Below are 21,921 nucleotides of genomic sequence, written 5' to 3'. Positions count from 1 at the left end.
TTTGTTCAAAGTCCAAAAAAAATGAAATTCTGTAACAGTAACTCATTTTCAGTAAAAAGTGGATATTGAGCAAACCAATTCTTGGGTGACGAAATGCAGCAAAAAAGTTGTGAATAATAGTTACGCAAAAAATAATTTGCGTCAGTTTTTCGTAACCTTTGCTCAGCTAAGCAATAATTTCGCAAAAGTTGTGAATAAGCACCCCGATCCTGTAAGAGTTGCTACAAAACCATTTAAGCCTTCCACCTTTCCCCCCACCCTCCATCCAGCGTGACGAAAGTTTTAGACGATAACTAAGTAATAAAATGGACACAAACAAATATTCCGTAATTTTAAAAAACTTGACATTTACATGCCCCATATTTTTTTTTTTAACCTGACGGATTGTTGAAAGCCTAGATTGACCGGTGACCTGTCAACTCTATTTAAAACTATCGATATCTAAAATTTTTCAATAATTTTTTATCACTTAACCTTTTTCCTGTACAAATCTTCCAAAATCTATAACTTTAGTTATAGTATCAGTTAGTCAAAAATATTTTCTTACCTTGCTGTAAATGATAACTCGTTTTTAAACCTTTTATTCAATCCACCAAATAAACTTAGTTTTCTGTCACCGATTGAGTCAAGTGAAAATTGCGCTGATAAACTGTTAAACAAACTAGGTGGATTGACATTTTGATTATAAATGTTTATGCTTAAATTAAAGGTCACCTAGATAGAAATATAGTTAATTACAATTTTATCAAACGGGAAAAAATTGTTCTTAAAATTAAATACGAGTACAAGTACATATAATTTATCAAAGTAGAAAAATATGCTCAGTGATTAAAGTGTTGACTTCAGAATGAAAGAGTCAAAGGTTTGATTAAAAGAGTTAAAGGTTTTATGCTCTCTCTATTTATAAAAGAGATATTTATGAAAGAAACAGCACGAAAATTACTCGGTAGTAATTTTTCGTGCTGTCTACGGAAGATCTTAATAAACAGAAAGGTTTCAACAAGTTGTTCGGAATTTTGAAAATGTGAACAACAAAAACTATAAGTTTTCCACAAACAATTTTTCTTAACATCTTTTATGGCTTCAGTAAATAAATATAATACTAAAAATATTTAAGAAAGTTTTAAAAACTTTACTCAAGCTTAACACACACAAAAGAAATTTCCATTTGTTTTTCATTCACTTTCCTTAAAACGTAAAATGAAGTTTTCTGGTTGCTTTCACACTTTTATTCTACGATTACGTAATGAATTGGTTTGCATTTAACACTTTAAGGAATGAAAAAAAAAAAAATTAATTCCTCAATGCTTGGTTTCCTAGTAGTAGTAGTAGAAATGTTATGCACCAGTTCTGCGATTTTGCTATCGAACAATTGTAGAAATTGATTAGATTCTATTTCTTCAACCTTTGTTTTTGTACAACCGACGTTAAGTTGTGCAAGGAAATGCTACTATTATTGAGCATAGTTGTTGTGCAACTGTACGACATTCGTACAACTAATTTTTTATTGGTTATTTTTAAAATTTTATTAATGTTATTATTATAGTTATAACTACTATTGTTATTATTATTATTACTATTATTATTTATATATTTAAATACGCATTTTGTTAATTTGCTTCATTTATTTATTTGTATTTCATGCAATAACACAGGTCAACAAAAAAAAACTTTTTTTCTGGTGCCGAGCAAACAATTTGTTTTTTGTATAGCATTTCTCATTTTGATTTCAAATATGCAACTCTTTTTTTACCATCACGTCATATTTTCACAGAGATTTTTAAAATGTTATTGATTTGTAATAAAAATAAGTATTTTTTGTATTATCACTAAATAACATTCTGTTGAAATTTTTTAAGAGTCTTTAGCATTTTTTCACGTAATTTTTTGTCAATAAATTTAAAGGTAAAATATTTATTTGTTCTAAAATCTCTATGAAAATACGCTTCTTTTGAGACCCAGGTTGACATACTTTTGAATAACTTTTTTTTCGACAATATTAGGGACTATACCCTAAATACTTAAGATTTGAACCTAAATACCTTTACAACTTGACGTGATGGTAAAAAAAGAGTTGCATATTTGATATCAAAATGAGAAATGCTATACAAAAAACAAATTGTTTGCTCGGCACCAGAAAGAAAATTTTTTTTGTTGACCTCTGTAATTTGCTATTCAGTATTATAACCAACGATATTGTTGACTTGACAAAGACACAGTTACAGATTGTTATTATTGTTATTATTACTATTATAATTAATATTATTACTTTAACTAAATGTTTATAAATTTCTGTGTTTTTTTTTTTGTGTTTTCTTAAGACTTGCAGATTTACTTAATTATTACTTAAGATTAGTAGAGTTATTACTTAATGACTATTAAAGATCAGTAAAATTTCTATTTGTAAATATCCATGAAAATATTTTTAGAATATATTTCATAACTAATCAGTCTTCTGAAGAATCAAGTGATGAGTGTTCTGAGGATTGAAATGATAAGTTATTGTATAATTTCATGTATGTGTGCTGAGGATTTAAAGTTATTGTATAAATTCATGTATGTGTGCTTTTTAAATACTTTTTATATTGTTCTCAGGTACAAAATAAAAACTAATCTCCTCTTGTATATTTTTAGTATACGTTTAACAAATATATTCTGTTTTATATTCTTAATCTTATCGTATTTTGAGTATATATTCTTATCATATATTTATTAAATATTATACGTTTTTTTTAACAAATTATTTTTGAGTTTGAGTCTCCCCACAGCTAATTTTTTTTTACCAGTTACTCAAAGACGTCTTAGGGTTTGTTAGATAATTATAGATATGCTATTATAAAATATAAACCGCATTTAAATTTAATGTTTAAGGGTAATAAAATGCGCTAAAATTATTCTAACACAAATTTACGTTAGTTAAATTAATGTTAATATGTAAAGTCACTTTTAAATTTGAATTTATTGTTACAAAAACCTTTCCATTTTGAAAAACTAGCAACTTTCTGCTAGAATAAAATCTAACGTTTACACAGCGTTATTATTATTACAATATGGTTTGCCTTTTGGTTAATATTTTTTTTAAATTTGTTTATTTATATTCGGAAAACACTTGCAACCGAGTGCTCATAAAAGACACAGAGCAAGTTTGCTATTGTTTTAGATTTTTTTATTTGGATTCCAAGCCCTTTTTTAAAATCGCGTTTTAAATTTGCCACTCATAATATATTGGTAAAAGGTTTTATCATCGGCAACGTGGTAAAATCTTTCTGTTTAGACAAGCACTCATTCCTTATTAAATCAAGTTTCATACTAAATTAAACTTTATTAGATTATTTTGATATCTAATCTATAAAATAGTTCTTATTTATATTTAAAAATAAATTTCACCTTTGATAAAGACGATCTAAAAATCATTGGGTGTGTCATGCTACCATCTAATGGTTTCGTTATGTTACTTGAATCTAATTTAAAACTAGTAGTTCTTGTTTTCCCATTTTCAACAAGTGTATTTGAAGTAAAACAGTGGAGCAAACTTGTGCCATAACATATTTCAAATTGAAATAAACAGTTTTCATCGCAAAAGTTTTTTTTACAACAATCTTTTTTATAATCGCGGCCAATTGATCCACTTGTATTAAATGTTTCAAGATAGATCTTTACTTTAAACGAGGATTCAGAAAACTAAAAATTATTTATTTTTATCATTATAACAAATAATAACAAATACAATATAAATAATGTATATAAACAAACTATATGCATATGTCCATATATAAGGGTTCGAAATAAGCGCCGGACATCAGACATTGTCCGGCACTTGTCTGGTAAAAAATGACATCTTGCGGTCATTTTGTCCAATATATTTTATGTGCATTAAATTTCTAATCATTATAGTTGTTCCAAAGTTATAAATAAATTCAGTATTGAATATAAACTTTATATTTTGAACTTTTTATTTTTTATATAAAACAAAATTGAAGTTGAACACACGGCTACGTGAGTAAAATACGTCATTTTTTTGAGTAAATTTGTTTTTTAAAAGACACCAAAGCATTAAATTTTTTTGAATTAAGTTTTTATCATTCATATTAAAACGTTGCAATTAGTTATTAATTTAAATTTTTATTTTAGTATTTATTTCATTTTTTATCCGATGGTTTTTAGAAATTTCAAACAAATATTTTAGCTTTTAAAACCCCTTTTAAATTTATTTTATAAAAATTTTAACGTAATAGTTATTATAAAAAATTTTAACGTATTAGTTATAACACTATTTAACTTGAGTTGTTATGTAACGTTTGTTTTTCTCAACTTGGCTACGCCAAAAAAAGACGAGCTCATTTAATTCTAACATGGAATTTCGCTGTAGAATCTTTAAGCCCTCCTAGAATTATGTTTTCTTCATCTCGACAAGATTTTAAAAATGGTATGACAAAGTATCTAAATATGTATTTCAAAGATGCCAATTGGAATAATTGTATTAGAAATTTAAATATTAATGAATGCTATATTGAGGGATGTAATCTTCATATACCAGCAATTAAATTACATTATTCAGTTTTACGCAAACCTTGGATCACAAAAGAAGTAATCTCTGCGATAAAAAATTAAAATAAACTTTATTATAGAAGCAAAGACCAAAACTGGCGTCTGGACACTACAAAATACAACAATAGCTGCAAAAAAGTAAAACAAGCTCTTATTTATTCTATTGCTCAATATGAAAAATCGCCATCAGAAAAAGCCAAGAAAAACCTGAAACTTATATATCAATACATAAATATGAAACTTAAAGATAAAAATCAAATATGATCTATGTAAGATCCAACTGATATATTACAACCGATCAAAGCCATATAGCTATAATCCTTAAAAAAATTCTTTTCATCTGTTTTTAATCCTTTAAGTTTAAGTCAATCACTGCCAGCATTCAAGAAACGGATTTTTTCTGTGATTTAGGAGACGCCGGCCTTAAATAGACTTAATAAGAACTACATGAAATCAATACTCTCAAAACTTAACATGCAGAAGCCTGCAGGCGTAGACGACATTCACCCACATGTTCTCAACAAATGTTCTTCATCTCAGAATGTGCCAGTTACTTATATATTTATAAAATCTATATCTGAAGGAAAAGTTCCAGCTGCGTGGCTGGTAGCAAACATTACACCGCTTTACAAGGAAGGACCTAAACTTGATGCATTAAACTATAGACTCATTTCTTTAACTTCTGTCTGCTGTAAAATCTTAGAGCGTGTTGTAAAATATTGTTTAACTGAGTATCTATGTGCTAATAATTTTTTATCTCAAAATCAGCTCGGGTTTGTGCCAAATAAATCATGCACTACAAGTTTATTGGAATTTGTTGATCAGATCTCATACTCAATGGCAAGAGGCTATATTGTAGATGCTTTATACCTAGATTATGAAAAGGATTTGACACACCTCCTCATAATCTTATGCTTCACAAACTTTCTGGTTATAGTATCTCTTATATGCTTCTTAATTGGATAAATTTTTTTCTAACTGAACACAACGAGTTGTGATGGGCTCCGCTATTTCAGATTGGTTACCAGTCACCAGTAGTGTCCCACAAGGATCTGTTCTAGGACCTCTTCTATTCATCTTATACATCAATGATATTACAGTCCTTCTTAGCAATCCAATTAAGTTATACGCCGACAACACCAAAGTTATTTCCATCAACTTGATACTTGATAGTCTAGGTTTGCTCCAGAAGAATATAAATCACATCACGTTTTGGAATCTAACCTGGCGCTTATGTCTTAACTACAAAAAGTGCCTTATCGTACGTTTTAACAAAAGTAAAAATCCTAATCACCAAAACTATATCTTGACTCAGCAAGGGATGCCGCTTCTCAATTTCTCTTACAACGTAAGAGATCTTGGCATTTATATTTCACACAACCTCTAATGGGACCCTCACATTAAAATAATATCATCGAAAACTAACTCTGTTCTCGGTCAACTAAAGAAATCTTTTATCTCTAAAAACCCTCATCTTTGGAAGAGACTATACACATCCCTTGTCAGACAATTAGATCTTATTGACTTACCCATGAAAACCTTAGACATTCTTCTTGCTGACTTAAGAATAAAAGCATCGTCTCATCTAGCTTTAACGAAAAGATCAAAATTAGATAAGTTAGTTCAAGAGCACAATAAAAAGTATAAGATGGATGTAAAAATAATCGATTTTCTTAAGTTTTATTATGAGCTTAACTTCATAGAAATGTATCAGACTCAACTGAAAAATTATTTTAGAAAAATTAATGATCAAAGAGATAATGGAGTGTAAATGGAACAAAGACTGCAAAGAGTCAAAAGAAAATTACGAAAAAAGTGTCAACGATAAACTTTGGGGTCGTTTTATTAGAATCATAATTGACTATAAAGCAGATATGAGGTTTAAATATATCATAAAAATTTTTGTGGAGATGAAATAAAATCTCACAGGAAAGCTAGTTTAATTTTAATATTAATCTGAGATCTAGTAAACTGAAATCTAGTAAACTGAAATCTAGTAAACTGAAATTGATGTTATTGCTTCATTTGTAATTTTATTCAAATTTTTTGAACCAATTCTTAGATTAAAGTTTGTTAACTTTCTTTTTTGAACTTATTTCCAATAACTTTATGAAAACTAATATTTTTTATTTTATGAAAACAAATATTTTTTATTTTTTTTAAGTTATTAAAAAAGCTAAAATAACAAGCTTTGTAATTTAGTTTCGGCAACAACAAATTCCATTGTCCAACAACATTCCTACGCCCAGTCCAAAAAATGCCTATTGACATTTAATTTCGATAACCACAGAGCTTTATTTTTTTTTTTAATAGTACTAATGATGTTTTACAGTTTTTTGGCCTTAAAATAAAAACTATAATACTTTGTTAAAAAATTGCTTCATGACTTTTTTTACTGGCACAGTTACCCTATTTTTTACCCTATAGTTACCATTTTAAACCTATTTTAGATATTTTCGGAAATATATATATATATATAGATATATAAATAAATCAAATAATTACTTTTTCTTCTATTTCTTCCAAAAACGTATACAATTTAAAAATAAATTTTTGATAAAGTAACTTTTATAGAAAAGAAAACAAAAATAAAATTTAAAAAAATTTAATTGAATTTTTTTTTATCACCAATTCAATTTTAAAGGTTTTAGGCCATACAATAGGAAATTTTTATGCAAAATTTGCCTCGGAACTTTTTTTCTTGTACCATTGCAGTCATTTTAAACTTATTTTGAAATTTTTCATAAATATCGTGGATAGAAACAAGGTGAGCCACTGCCCCAAAATTACTTTTCCTTATAATAATTCAAAAAATACATAAATTATTTTCTTATATTGCAACTACTAAAGAACAAATAGAAAACAAAATGAAAAGCAAAAAAATTTAATAATATGTTTTTTTTGGAAAAAAGATTTTTTTATGGTTTACCTTTTGGACGCTTTATAAATCGAACCACGCCGCAGAAATTTTTATTACCAACAGATTGGGAACGGCAACATTATTATTAATTAGAAAAACAAAAATTTATCAATTTTGCTTAACATGTGAATTTATGATGCTGTGCCCTCTACATTGTATTATTTTGTATAGATATTTTGTATATTGGTCATTTTTGCAATTTAAAAATAAATATCAATATATATATATATATATATATATATATATATATATATATATATATATATATATATATATATATATATATATATATATATATATATATATATATAAATGTCCGTTGTATTTTTGTAAATGTAATGAAATCATTTATACTTTTATTTTTTTGCTGATTATGTTCGTTTCTATTACATACTTTTTTAGGGCCAATTTTTGTCGCACTAGAAAAGTTCCTATAAGATTCGTCATACTACAGAGAAAATCCTATAAAATATACCAAACAGATAGAGCTAACATTTGACGTAACTAGGTTTTGTGACCTGTTTCTGTGTCCTCTTTTGCTTTTTTAATAAAATAATCCTTATGAGAAAGTTATATTTTATTATAGCCTTAGGTTTTCAAAAACACAGGAAGAAATTTTACGCAACTGTCATGTACAGTCGTGTGACAATTATTATGGCCACAAATGAATTTTGATCATTTTGAAGTTTAACCTCATTTTTTTCATATGAAGAGTAAAAATTCATTATTTTTATTATTCATAGTTAATGTTTTGATTTAAATAAAATTTTAACTCTTAAAATCAGTGCTTTTGGCTGTACACTTGTTAAGTTTTATTCCCAGAGTTTTGAATTTGTTTATTAGTCACACAGCTAAATCAGTTGAAAAATATCTATTAGAACAAAATATTCTATTACTTGATTGACCAGGAAACTCACCTTACCTTCAGAAAACGTTTGGGCGCTCCTAAAGAAATATTACATATAAAGTGTATTTAATAGAAAGAATTATTCACCATTGGAACCATAATAAAGAATTGAAGGAAATGGCTAAAAAGATGCATATGTCAAAAAGGGTTCTTGCAATTATTTAGAGGCAACAGGAGGAATCACCAAATATTGATCTTGAATATACTTGAAGTAATATTTGAATATTAAAATTTATGAACAATTTGTTAAATCTTATTTATTTGTTAAAAAAAGTACCTATTTCGTAAATAAAAATTACTTTTGAGAACATAAATCACAAAAAAATATTAAAATAATAGACTTTGAAACTTATGGATGTAAAAAATTGTGGGTGGCCATTATGAATTGTCACACTACTGTATGTGAAAGGTATATATGGTAGATTAGCGTAGTATGAGCACCTTAAACGAAAATTGAAACATTTTCAAAAATAATTATGCTGAATCAAAAATTTTTTGCGAATAAACAATTTTCATGGATTCCTACTCATTTTCCACTTAGATATTTGGGCATCCGAAATTTTTTTCTTAAAAACACAGAGGTTTAAAAAAAGTAGCAAAAGTGCTCATATTACCAAGACCACTTGGTAATATCAGCACTTTAAATTAGTTCAAAAAAATAACATTAATTAAAAAAGTACCAATCTTACAATTAGAACTAATTTTTGAAATATAATGATTTGTTATTAATAAAACTTATCATTAAAAAATTAAATTTTGAATCACTTTTTGTTGAAATAATACTACTAGGTTTTCCGCAACAACAACAACACAAAATTAGTTCGTTATTCTATCAATTTTATTAACTCAATCCTTTGAACGATAAAAACTCAGAACTTTTTAATATAAGTTACAGAAAAATATTTAGTATTGTTATAATATTAAAATTTTTAACTATGTTTTGTTTATATTTAAAAAGCAGTTAAAAAAACCTTTATTTTAGGACTTTAAACTAGGTAATTTCAATGAAAAACATTGGGTAATTTGAGGATGCTCATATTACACAAAAATGGCATCTTTTAATAAAGTCAAAACTAAATGTTTCTATGCATTGTTTTTCTAACAAATATTGATTGGATTTTTAGCTAACATATTTTTTTTTATAAAAAAATTAATCTCATTATTTTAGCACCGAAATTTCGCGTCACAGATATATTCATGCGTGATGATATTATTTTAACAACGCAAAAAATTAAACAGCGTTTTAAATAGATGATAGCCGCTAATTACTGCATATAAATTAAGGCTAATTGTACTGATTCCACCCAGATAGCACACTTTTTTAGTTTATATTGGCCAATGTCATATGCCGACATAACGCCAACCAAAAATACAAATATTGCGTTTTAAAAGGAAATATTTATTTTAAATTATTACCGAATGTTATATTTTACGTTTGGGCATAAAATTATATTAAACTATACCATTTGAAAACCCATTTATACATTTATAAATATTTAAAATTTTAGACTATTGTTGGGCCAAGGTTGGACCATAGATGCAAGCATTGATTCTTAAAAAAGTAAAGTTAATAAAAAACAACCATTTGGGCCTACGGTGGGCCATCGTTCAAATTAAAAATACCCCATGTTGTAGATACACGAAACAAATTTAAAAAAAATTTAGACTTTTACTAAAGCGTGCTGTTGGCATCCTCCATATAAAATTTACTTTATTATTTTAAAATGCTTTTGTTGAGACCTATTTTTATAAAGCATATAGTAATAAAAGAATAATATCAAAGATGTGAAATCAAAAATAATGAAGTTTTGGATTTATTCTTTTAGATGCTAAACTTTTTTTTTGTGATTATATATATATATATATATATATATATATATATATATATATATATATATATATATATATATATACATATATATGTAAACGAAATATACTGTTTAACTTGACCCCTTTTTACTTGCATTGAAATTTTATTGTATTAAAATTGTTTTACAATAAGTGTTGAACTAATAATGGAATCAAATAATCAATCAAGATCAACATATTTTTTAAAGAGGCGACGAATATCCAAAACTATAGCTTCTATAATGAAGTATGTATCTAAAACATAATGGAAAACAAATGGAGCTTCTATTATTAATGATGAATTGAATACTTCATCAAATTGTGACAGTAATTCTGAAAATGTTATCCCCAATTTTTCATCTATTTATAAAATAGAAAATGATTTAGATAGATGGTTTTACAATGATTATACTTATGATGACTTTTTTCAATAGCGTAAGTACCGCAGTGATAATGAAACAGTTTAGAACAGTTGCGTGAGTGGTCTGTTAAGTTTGGCATAACACATGTATCATTGACATCACAATTAAAACTATTGAATCCATATCACCCCGTGTTGCCTCGATGTTCCAGAACACTGCTTAAAACTCCATGTAGTGTTGTAGTTAGAGAACTAGGATACTCTGCCTTTGAGAAATGTGTGGTTGAAGGTGAATGGTGCGGAAGAGTAATACTCACAGATGTGAATTGCCCATTGCGTACCAATAAAAGTTTTTCTGTATTGGATGACCAAGAACACCATAAAGGTTCAACTCCATTACTTGAGCTTGGAATAGGCATAGTGACAAATTTTCCAATTGATTATGTGGATTTAGTCTGTATAGGTCTTGTTGATAAGTTAGTTAAACAGTAGATAGGTATAGGTGGTCTTATAAGTCATTACCCTGCAAAAAAAAACTGCTGAAACTTCAGATAAACTAATTGGCATGGCTAAATGTTTCCCAAGTGAGTTTTCCCGTAAACCACCTGCTATTCATGAAATTAGTTATTTGAAAGCAACTGAGAATAGAAATTTCCTTCTATATACTGGTATTGCTGCATTAAATGGAATTGTTGATAATGATGTTTATAAACATTTTTTGTTGTTGGTCTGTCAAGTAAGTATTTTAGTGAACCCTCTACTATGTAAAACATATTCAGAGTACGCTGGCGGTCTCCTCAAACTTTTTGTTCAGCATGCACACATTTTGTACGGAAACTTTTAGTGTATAATTTTCACAATCTTGCGAATTTAGCCTCAGACGCACAAAGATTTGGTCCCCTTGATAGCTTCCACTCGAAAATTTTTTGGGAAAGCTAAAAAAGTTGATTAGAAAACCTAAGCAGCCAATACAGCAAGTTGTAAAACGATTAGCTGAGATGACAGGTTTTTCTGTAGAACAAGATACGATTTCCGATGAGATTATTATGTCTGGCAAACACAAGCAAGGCCCCATTTTATCAATATTTTCAAATTGTGCTCAGTATTTAAAGTTGAAAACTAGCTGTTTTTTAATAAGTGTTTATGACTGTTATAAAGACTGTTGTGTGTTACTAAGCAAAAATCAGTATTGCCTTGTTAAAAACCTTGTTGTTCAAGATAGTAAAATCTTTTTACTCTGCCATAAACTTATTTTATCAAATGATTATTTTGACTACCCCCTACAATCAAGTTACCTACACATCAGTGTAGTAAAAGATGTAAACACAAACCTGCTTAGTTTTCCAGTGTCGGATATAATAAGCAAATGTATACTTATAAAATTGGAAAACACTAGATATCGTGCTTTACCACTCATTCACTCATTCTTGAATTTCTTATTTCATTAAAAAAAAAAAGAGGTTACGCAATTAACATGTATTGTTGATAGTTATATTAGATAATTATACAATTGAAGCATTTGATTATTTGTCTTTAAACAGTTTTTTATGTTTTACGTTATTTTGATTTTTATATATTGTTGTTTAACACACAGTTTAAAGTTTATTAATTTAGAAAAACTATGGTTGGTGGTAAATATACAATTGTAAAGTTTATTGGAGATGAAGTAGAGATAAAAGTAGAAGTATTCCTTTAACGTGGTTGTCTGGAGATAAAATGTATTGTTATTGGCCACCTTATCATAGTACTTCAAAAATAAAAAAAGCTGTTAACAAGTTAATGAAATTGCAACAAGGGCTGAACTAAAGGGCTAAATTGAAGTTGAAAATAAAGTTTTAGATGTTAAAGTATATTTGCTACTAAGTTTAAATTGCATTTTTTATTAAAAATATTTCTTATTTCAGCTTTTTATTTTTTGCACGTGAGTAGATTTCTGATTGCAATATTCTTTCTCTAATAAAACTTTAACCTAACTTTTAAACCTTTAAAGCAAATATTTTTTGCTGAAAGCTTTGTTTTCATGTTAACTATTCATACTATTAATATATATATACATATACATATATATATACATATATACATATATATATATATATATATATATATATATATATATATATATATAAAATATATATATATATATATATATATATATATATATATATATATATATATATATATATATATATATATATATATATGTATATATATACTATATTTTGTCGTTTAAAAGTATAACAATAACCAGATGAAGTAGAGATAAAAGTAGAAGTATTCCTTTAACGTGGTTGTCTGGAGATAAAATGTATTGTTATTGGCCACCTTATCATAGTACTTCAAAAATAAAAAAAGCTGTTAACACTTCTCAAATACCTAACACAGATAATTGGTCTATGCATGAAGTGATTCGTTCATTTGGAACTGCAGGTTTTTCTTAACATTGAATTTAAACTGTCAGTTCAAACTAAAACTTATATTTATTTCTTAATAATATTCGATTAATTTATGGAATGAATTTTTTAAATGAATTTTTTATTGTCTTGAAAATAAAAAACAAAATGAAATATTCAACTATGTTCTTTTAATAGATGCATATGAAAAAGCAATTGAAATTGCAACAAGGGCTGAACTAAAGGGCTAAATTGAAGTTGAAAATAAAGTTTTAGATGTTAAAGTACAAAGTCGAGCATCCAAAATGAATGCATTTCATAGTTTGGAAGAATTTAAATTTGTTCATGATGAAAGTCACAAGGAAGGTAGAGTAGCAAAGAACAAAAAAAGTACAAGTCTGTTGCCATTTGCTCCCACTGTTCCTTCTCGGCTTCCTTCTGCCATTAGTAAGATTACACTTTATTTTCTGTTTGTTATTATTTTTATTTGGAATAATACACTATACCATCTTAATTATTAAATTTAACAGTAAAACAAAAACTTACAATTTTGTTTTACTGTTAAATTGGCAAATCATGAAATAAAAATTGCCTTTATGAACTGGTTTCTCTATGCCAAAGATAGAAACGGCGGCAGGGCGCAACGTTTGAAAAGACCGCGTGCTGATCCAGATAGTAAAGATGAACACAATGACTAGGTTATCAATTAGATGAAAACTTTTGCTTTTTTACTTAAAATATAATAAAATAATGTTAATACTTTTTTTTTGTTTATATCATCCCTCCCTACTTCTTATCTTTTCATTTGCAATAGTTTGCATAATGTTAGGTGAAACGACCCGTATAACTGAAAATAATCAGAGATAGCAATATATTTATGTTAAGCCGCCACATTTGCCCGATGTCGCGCAAAGTATAACGTCAATGTTGGCCCGTACTAGTTAGCCAAAGTTGGGCCAATGCTGCTCGTTGTAACACACCAATGTTGGCCCATAGCAATCAGCCAATATAGGACCAACGTTAAGATAGTTGGCTGCCAACAATGGACCAATCAGTTTGCTATCTGGGCTGTTATCACCACATAAAGTTGATTCAAAAAATACAAAGCAACTTTAACTTCACTGCTTACATCTAAGAAATCTTTAAGTGTGCCCATATTACCAAGGTGCTCAGATTACCCTAATTTACCCTATCTTTCTCATAATATAACTTTCTTATAAAGATTTAAAAAGAAAAACAAGACACAGAAGTCACAAAACCTATGTCGAATGTTAGCTCTTCTTAGCTTTTCTTTCATTATTTTTTGTTTTTTTTCTTCTTTTTCTGAAAGTTTATATTTAATTAATGTAACAAAAATATGGTAACAATTTGTTAATTAAATGTTCTATAGTAGATATACTTTTATGTAAAAAATATTGAAGTTAATAAGTATAGAAATGGTCGGTGTTGAATAGACTCATCAAGACCTGTATTTTACGGGTCAGAGCCGCTAGTATTATATTATATGGTGATGATCCTATAATCCGGCAAAAATTTCCAAAAATTTTTTAGTATTGAGAAAATACTAGTGGTAGTTTTTAAAGAATTTGAAAAAAATAAAAAAATAAACTAATTTTTTTTTGCTTTAGTTAAACTAATTACGTATATTTGCTACTAAGTTTAAATTGCATTTTTTATTAAAAATATTTCTTATTTCAGCTTTTTATTTTTTGCACGTGAGTAGATTTCTGATTGCAATATTCTTTCTCTAATAAAACTTTAACCTAACTTTTAAACCTTTAAAGCAAATATTTTTTGCTGAAAGCTTTGTTTTCATGTTAACTATTCATACTATTAATATATATATACATATACATATATATATATATATATATATATATATATATATATATATATATATATATATATATATATATATATATACACACTATATTTTGTCGTTTAAAAGTATAACAATAACCAGATATTTTTTGCAATTTTTACATTAGTAACGACAGGAATTCTAGAAGATCATGAGGATCTTGTCATGAAGCCCTTTACAATATATGGTTAATTTTTAATAAAAATACAATGTTTGTAGTGAAACAATAATTCACCTTTATGCAAAAACATTCAAAAACCAAGATAAAATGTTAAAAAGCCTGGATAAAATTTTAAAGCAAATAATATACAAAATAGAACAACAACAAACAAAAAAAAAACAATTAAAAATAAATCAAGATATTTTTAATTAAAAATATAATTTTTTTAGTTTTTGTTGAATGGAACCAAAAATCAGTTGAGTAGAAAAATCAAAATTTGGTATAACTATTTTTGTTTAGAGATAAGGACCTAGATAAGAAACAAAAAACTGGTCTTTGCTTTTACGGTAAAAAGGAGCAATAAGATTGTTATTAGTTCGAAGATTATATTTGTTTATAGTTTTCATACAATAAAGATTTTGTAATACATTTGGCAACAACTTTTTTCTACTTTTAAACATGAAACATAAAATATTAAAGACATTTAGTTGATATACATTTAAAATATTTATTTCTTTAAAATGTTGTTTTGTATGAAAAAACCGATTTTTAAAATTTATTACGCAAACTGTGTGTTTCTGATGAAGGTAAAGAGATTTTAGCTTTATTCTATGAGTGCTTTCCCATATAATATTCGCATAGTTTATTTGACAATGTATTAATGAATAATATAATTGTGTTAACTGGTGTTTACTTAATATTTCTTGCTTTATAGAGAATTACATTTCTTGCTTTATAAAGAATTCCGATGTATTTAGCAATTTTATTTGAGATATCAATATGATTTTCTCTTTCAAGATAGATTTTTAATAAATATACTCCGAGAAACTTAGTAACTTTTTCTCTTTTTATTATTATATTATCAATTAAAAGGTCTTGCATGATATGAGGCAGTTTCCATTTTTTTGAAGGTGGATAAAAAAAAGTGTCCATTTATATAAGAATAAATCGATTAAAAAGTGCAATAATGGTGTATTATTGGATATTTTGACCAATATCGGACAAGATATGCAATATTGCGCCAATATTGGCATACTAATAATGGCAAGTATTAGCATTAACATTGGTCCAATATTGTTTGTCAAATTTTAGGATGCCAATATTGGGACCGTATTGACGTGCTTTTATTGGTCAATATCAATATGCCAATATTTGTGCTTTAGCTTGTTGATATTGACATTTTGCAAAATATTTACTTTATCAAATAGGTAATTAATAAAAGCAGTCGAATAAAATAAGTTAGTATCATCTGAAAATATGTTATAATCAAAGTTTGTGAAGACTTTAAGAAGGTTGTTGATAGAAATAAGGAAAAGCAACGGAGCAATTATTGATTCCTAGGGTGCACCATATTTTATTTGTAATTTGCTTTGTATAATATTGCCAACAATTTTATATAATATTGCCATCAATTGAAATACTTTGTTGCCTTTTATCTTGTTAAAAAACCGTTTAGTAGTTCGGTTTTGATTATAGTTATTTTTTGTGTGTTTTTTTAAAAAAGAATTTCATATGAAAATACATTGAAAAATTTTGTAAAGTCAATAAAAACTTCAAATAGAAACTTCCTTACATCAAAAGATGCAATAATGTTGTTCCTAAGGTCTAGGGCTGCATATTCCGTTAAGTAATTCGATTGAAAACCTTATAGATATCCATCTAAGACTTTTACTTACTGTTAAATATTTATAAAGTTTGTTTTGAACAATTCTTTTCAGAAGTTTGGAATATGCTGGAAAAATTAAAATCATTCTATAACTACTTAACAATGACGTAATTTTCGGTTTCAAATATCGGAGAATTTTGCTATTTTAGTTTATTGGGACAACTTCAGTTTTAATTAAAAAGTTAAAAGTCTTTAAGTAAGTTTTTTACAGCTATGTGCGTGTGTGTGAATTTTTGGCATGCTGATTAAGTGTATACATAACCTGCCTGTTATATGTAACTTAACTAACTGAAACACCCTATCTTCTACATTTCTTTTATACCTCTGAAAATAAAATTGAGTTTATCTTTTATGCTGTTGTTACTTATTCAAATAAAAACAATATTCTAATATGATACGTACCTGCAAAGTTTGACAAAGAAAAAAAACTGCAATAAAAATTATTTCTAAAGCTCTTCTTTTGCTTATTAGTTGTTCTAAAATTTCGAGAGTAGAAGTTATCGTAAAATTTTTACAAGCTTGATAAAATAAAAGCATAAATTTATATTTTAAATGTGAGTAAATATTTTTTCAGCTTCATTAGCTTTTTAAACATTTGAAACTTTAGTAATTCTTTGTTGGTTACACAAAAATTGTTGTTGATTCAAAAAATTAGTGTATTTTAACGTTTATTCCTTATTTCAATGAATTTAAAAGAAATAAATTTCAATCAAACAACCCTAGAAAAAATATTTTTATTAATAAATTTTAATCAATCAACCCTAGAAAAAACATTTTCATTGAAAGATAAAATTTTTAGTAAAACAAATTAATTTCAAGTTATACAATCAAACAGCCTGATGGTAATTCTAAAAACCAAATGCAACTCCATGATCAAGGTTTTTAGTTTCATTAGAAAGATCGTGCAGTTAAAGGATTACAAAACCTCTTATACATTCACAGACAAGTAAAAAAGATTTTATTTTTGTCAGAGGTCTTAGATAATTTAAAAAAAATGAAAAGTACCCTGTTGATCACTATTTGTTTCTTCTTTTTTATCAATCTAAAGATGATTTTGTCTTTATAATTTCTAGGATTGTAGTTCTCTTTAAAGAATTACCAAATTTCAAAATGGCATCATAACCAGACCATTTTAAAAGCACAACAAAAATGTTTTAGCACAGTTTTAAGTGTGAAATAGCTTTGTTAAGCATTATGGTAAGAGACTTTGGAACCAAATATTTGTCTACTCCTGCAATTGTAGATTTTCGTGTAAATGTAAAAGCGTAAACAATCAGGACAAAACTAAAAATTCTCCTAAATGAGTGGTGAAGGATTGTAAACGAAGATAACTTCTTGAAATTAAAGTTATATAAAATATATAACTTTTGCTAAAAGTCAGAGAAGCTTTACTTTAAAAAGAAAAAATACCTTTTGTTTTTTAATATATTGTTAGAAATACAAAAATATTTATAATAAATATTTATATAATATTACGGTGACAATATTAAAAAAAAACAACTGATATTTTAAAATAAAATACATAAATATGATTACTTTTCTGTCCATTTGTGAATTATTTTGTTTAGCTGTCAGATGAAAAGTCATCTAACTCCATTTGCCCTCTCATCCTATTTACCCCAAAATGCATTTCTTAAATTTTGAAAAAGCTACTAGAATTTTAATTGATAATGACAATGATTGCAGAAACTGAAATTTTGGTATGCACGCAAATTTTTTAAATACTTTGTTATCAATTCAAATAAACATACATTTTGATGAACATTTGGTGAACTTTTTTGTTAAAATTTAATTAAGTTAAAATGTACATAAACTTTTACGACAATTGGCAATTTTATAACACGCCTTCTGATAACATATTAGCAATTAAGTTTGAGAATTATTTGCATCTAGTGATCGACCGAAACCGAAATTTGAGCCGAAACCGAAAGTGACGAAATTTCGGTTCAGTGAAGCCGTAGCCGAAACCGAAACCGAAATTTCAGCCGAAATTTAAAAAAAGAATGTTAAAAATCATTGAACCTTTTATAATCAAAAAAAAAAATTTTACATGAACAAAAAAAACTATTACTTTTATGAGCAAAAAAAAACTGCTTTACATATATCTAAGCAGTCACCATATAATATAATTTGATAAAAACTATAATGTCAAGACATTTCAATAATTAAAGTTAATAATTGAAATATTTTCTCTACAGAATAAAATTTTTTTCATGTTTTCTGGCAAAAGTCTGTTTCTTTTCATTTGAAAGAATGTCATTTGAAAAGTTGTTTTCAACATTCACCGAATGTTGAAAACAACCTTTCAACTTTGGTGGATGTCGGTGGAGGTGTAAGGAATCTCTTCGCTACTTTTGCCAAACCAAACTTTGCTTTTAATGTTGTTTTTTCTTTATACTCTTTCCAAAACTCCAAACAACTTGAAGATGTTGGACTTTCTAAGTACTCATTTAAAATTTCCTTTGCCAATTTGGAAATTGGATTTTTGGAATTTGTACTTTGTGACTGTGCAATGATATTTTGCATCATTGAAAAAAACCCAGTGTTCTCAATTGACGTAGTTTTCATTGCAGGTATAGTTTCATTTTGGCTCAAATTGTAACTGTCTAAATCCGAAAAAACTTGTTTTTTAGCAGCTTGAAAGGCTTCTTGGGATCTAAAAAAGTGGTGCTTGAATCTGGGATCAAGAAGTGTTGCTATTGCAAAATGATCAATGGTTTCTAAGTCAAAAAAACGTGCATCCATTCCTTTCTTTAAAGCATTTTTCATGCCCATTACTTTTCGTCATCAGAGGGAACTTCAAATGACTTTAGAATAGTTGTCAAAATTAGAATGCATGCACTGATGCAAGCATCCTTTCCAGAAAGCAACTTGGTGACTTCTTCAAAAATCGCTAATATGTTTACCAGCTTTTCACACAGATTCCAATCCTGTACAGTGAACTCAATGCCGCTGGAAGGACGGATTAGCAGTGTAGTAGTAATTACAGATTTTAAGTACAGAATTCTTTCAAGCATGTAATAAGTTGAATTCCAGCGTGTTGGGACATCATTTTTGAGCCCGAGCCGGTCAAAATTGTTTATTTGAACCTCTTGTTGCTTGTAAAGCTCAGCAAAGAAGGAGTTTGAAAAAGAAGCATGAGTGCAAAGCTTTCGACATTTTTCTATCAAGCTTACAGCACTCTGGAGTGAAAAAAGTTTTTTTTTAATCACCAGTTGAAGTGAATGATTTAGACACCCAGCAGACTTGTAAACACACTGTGGATCTTTGAAAGCTGCTTTTACATTTGCAGCATTGTCTCTTAAGCAGACTGTGATCTTGTCCTTAAGTTTCCACTCTTTCACAACATTCTCAAGTCTTTGAAAAATGTTTGAAGCAGTATGTTTTTCATCAAACTTGGAGCATGACAGGCAAAACTTGATCCGCTCCCATTTTTCTGAAATGAAGTGTGCCATCATGCCTAAGTACTCACGATGAAAGGATGACCAAGCATCCAGAGAGATGGAAACAGTTTCAGCATTTTTTTCGAAAAGCATAACTTTTGTTGCAAGCCTAATCTTTTCATAGGCTGGATTGAGCATGCTACGGTAGTATTTCTCACTTCCAATGTCAAAGTGTGGTGTAAAAACAGCATGATGACGTAAAAATCCCGGATTATTTACAATTGACCAAGGCTGTAAATCGAGGATAATCATTTCAAATATAGATCTATGAAACTTCAGACCTTCTTTGAAGTTTAAATCAATTTTTGAGATATTGTCAACCCAGCCAGGCATTGTAAATTGCAACATTTCAGTCCTCTGCCGTTTTGATCTGATGTCAAATAAGGGTATTGTTCTTTTATTAATTGTATTAGGCTCAAGTTGATCTGAAGTTGGTATATTTTCAGGACTGCCGGTAGTTGTAAGTATTTCTCTTTCAGTTAGGAGATTTTTTAGAGTAAGATGTGGGTGTCGACTTCTTAAATGTGATGAAAGTCCGCTAAGCGATTGAAGTTTTGGATTGTGCGATCCACGAGATATTTTCAAATTGCAGATATTGCAAGTTGCGTATTTGGAATCACTGGCTGTTACGGTAAAATGATTCCACAAATAGCTTTTCTTTTGATTATTTTCCATTTTAAAATTTAGCGCTGAGAAACTTTTGATGAAATCATTGATCTTGGTTGCTTCACTTAAATGTTAATTTATTTAAAGAATGACTTGACAATAGTAACTTAAAACTATTATGTCACGTGATTTCAATTAAAATTTCTACAATTGTTATAATTAAAAATTAATTTACTAAAAAGCGATTACAATTAGGAAACTTTCATGATCCCACTCTAAATTTAAAAAAAAAACTTAAAAAAAATCTAATAAAAGTTTCGGTTCATTTCGGTTGCGGTTTGAACCGAAATTTCGGCCGATTCAGGAAAAGTAAAAAATTATTGAAGCAGAAATTTCGGTTTTCTGTTTCTGCCGAAACTTCGGCCGAAATTTCAGCCGAAACCGAAAGTTTCTGTTCACTATTTGCAACCATTAAAAAGATTGGTGAGCTTAAAACATAGCGTCATTGAGTAAATATATAAAAGATTTTATTAATTAATCAAGAGTTGTCTCCCATTTTTTCAATTAAATCGTGTATGCGAAATTAAAGTGAAAGTAGAAAAACAACTAAACAAAAGTACTCCTCAATTTTTATTTCGAACCAAGTAATAATTTTAATACAATAATATAAGAAGATCAAACATTAAAAATTAATTATTCCTTTGGGAATCTAATAAAATTTTGAGCTTTTGCTTTAGTGGTACCCATAAGCTTACGCACAGTACAATAATCAAAACTATTTGATGCTTTTTTAAATGATATTTTAATATCTTTAATGTTTCTGCAAAGCTTTTCTGTTTTTTTCATTTTTTTTTATAATAGCCCAGTACTTTTTAATAACTCTCAATTCTGGGCAGTTTGGAGGATTTTCTATTTTAAGCACAAATTTCACACTATTCTTTTTATATCATTCCATAGCTAGTTTACAATAATGAATTAAAGCTAAATCATACCAAAACACAGGTCTGTTATTGTGTGATTTAATGAGAGGTAAAAGGCGTTTTTATAAACATTCTTTAACATATTTGACCAGAAAGTGTGGACTGAGAAATATAAGGTGCTAATTTTTTGCCACAACTGCAAATAGCTTGCCAAATCAAAGCTTTTTTAGCAAACTTGTCATGTTTTGTGTATTTAAATTTCTTATCTGCTTTTTCTCTATATTTGGCTAT

The 21,921-nt window shown here is 27.6% G+C and overlaps 2 protein-coding genes across 2 annotated transcripts in view; both read right to left on the bottom strand.

Annotated features, from left to right (window-relative positions):
• LOC105848164 (uncharacterized) overlaps positions 1-18,302 on the bottom strand; it is a 54,341-nt gene extending 36,039 nt beyond the window's left edge. Inside the window, exons 1-3 of the mRNA XM_065820360.1 lie at positions 18,198-18,302; positions 3,388-3,681; positions 548-714 (exon numbers count right to left, since the gene is read on the bottom strand). Of these exons, the coding sequence (XP_065676432.1) occupies positions 548-714; positions 3,388-3,681; positions 18,198-18,248 (512 nt within the window). The 5' untranslated portion in view covers positions 18,249-18,302. The remainder of the gene's footprint in view (positions 1-547; positions 715-3,387; positions 3,682-18,197) is intronic.
• A 1,133-nt stretch (positions 18,303-19,435) lies between these two features.
• Positions 19,436-20,779, bottom strand: LOC136091947 (zinc finger BED domain-containing protein 4-like). Its single transcript, XM_065819667.1, has one exon. The coding sequence runs from the start codon at positions 20,777-20,779 to the stop codon at positions 19,436-19,438; it is 1,344 nt and encodes a 447-aa protein (XP_065675739.1).
• Positions 20,780-21,921: the final 1,142 nt, after the last annotated feature.

This window comes from Hydra vulgaris, chromosome 15 (genome assembly GCF_038396675.1).
Source record: "Hydra vulgaris chromosome 15, alternate assembly HydraT2T_AEP".
NCBI classification, from domain to species: Eukaryota; Metazoa; Cnidaria; class Hydrozoa; order Anthoathecata; family Hydridae; genus Hydra; species Hydra vulgaris.
The sequence above is the reverse complement of the archived record's forward strand: the minus strand, read 5'-3'. Positions and strand labels throughout refer to the sequence as shown.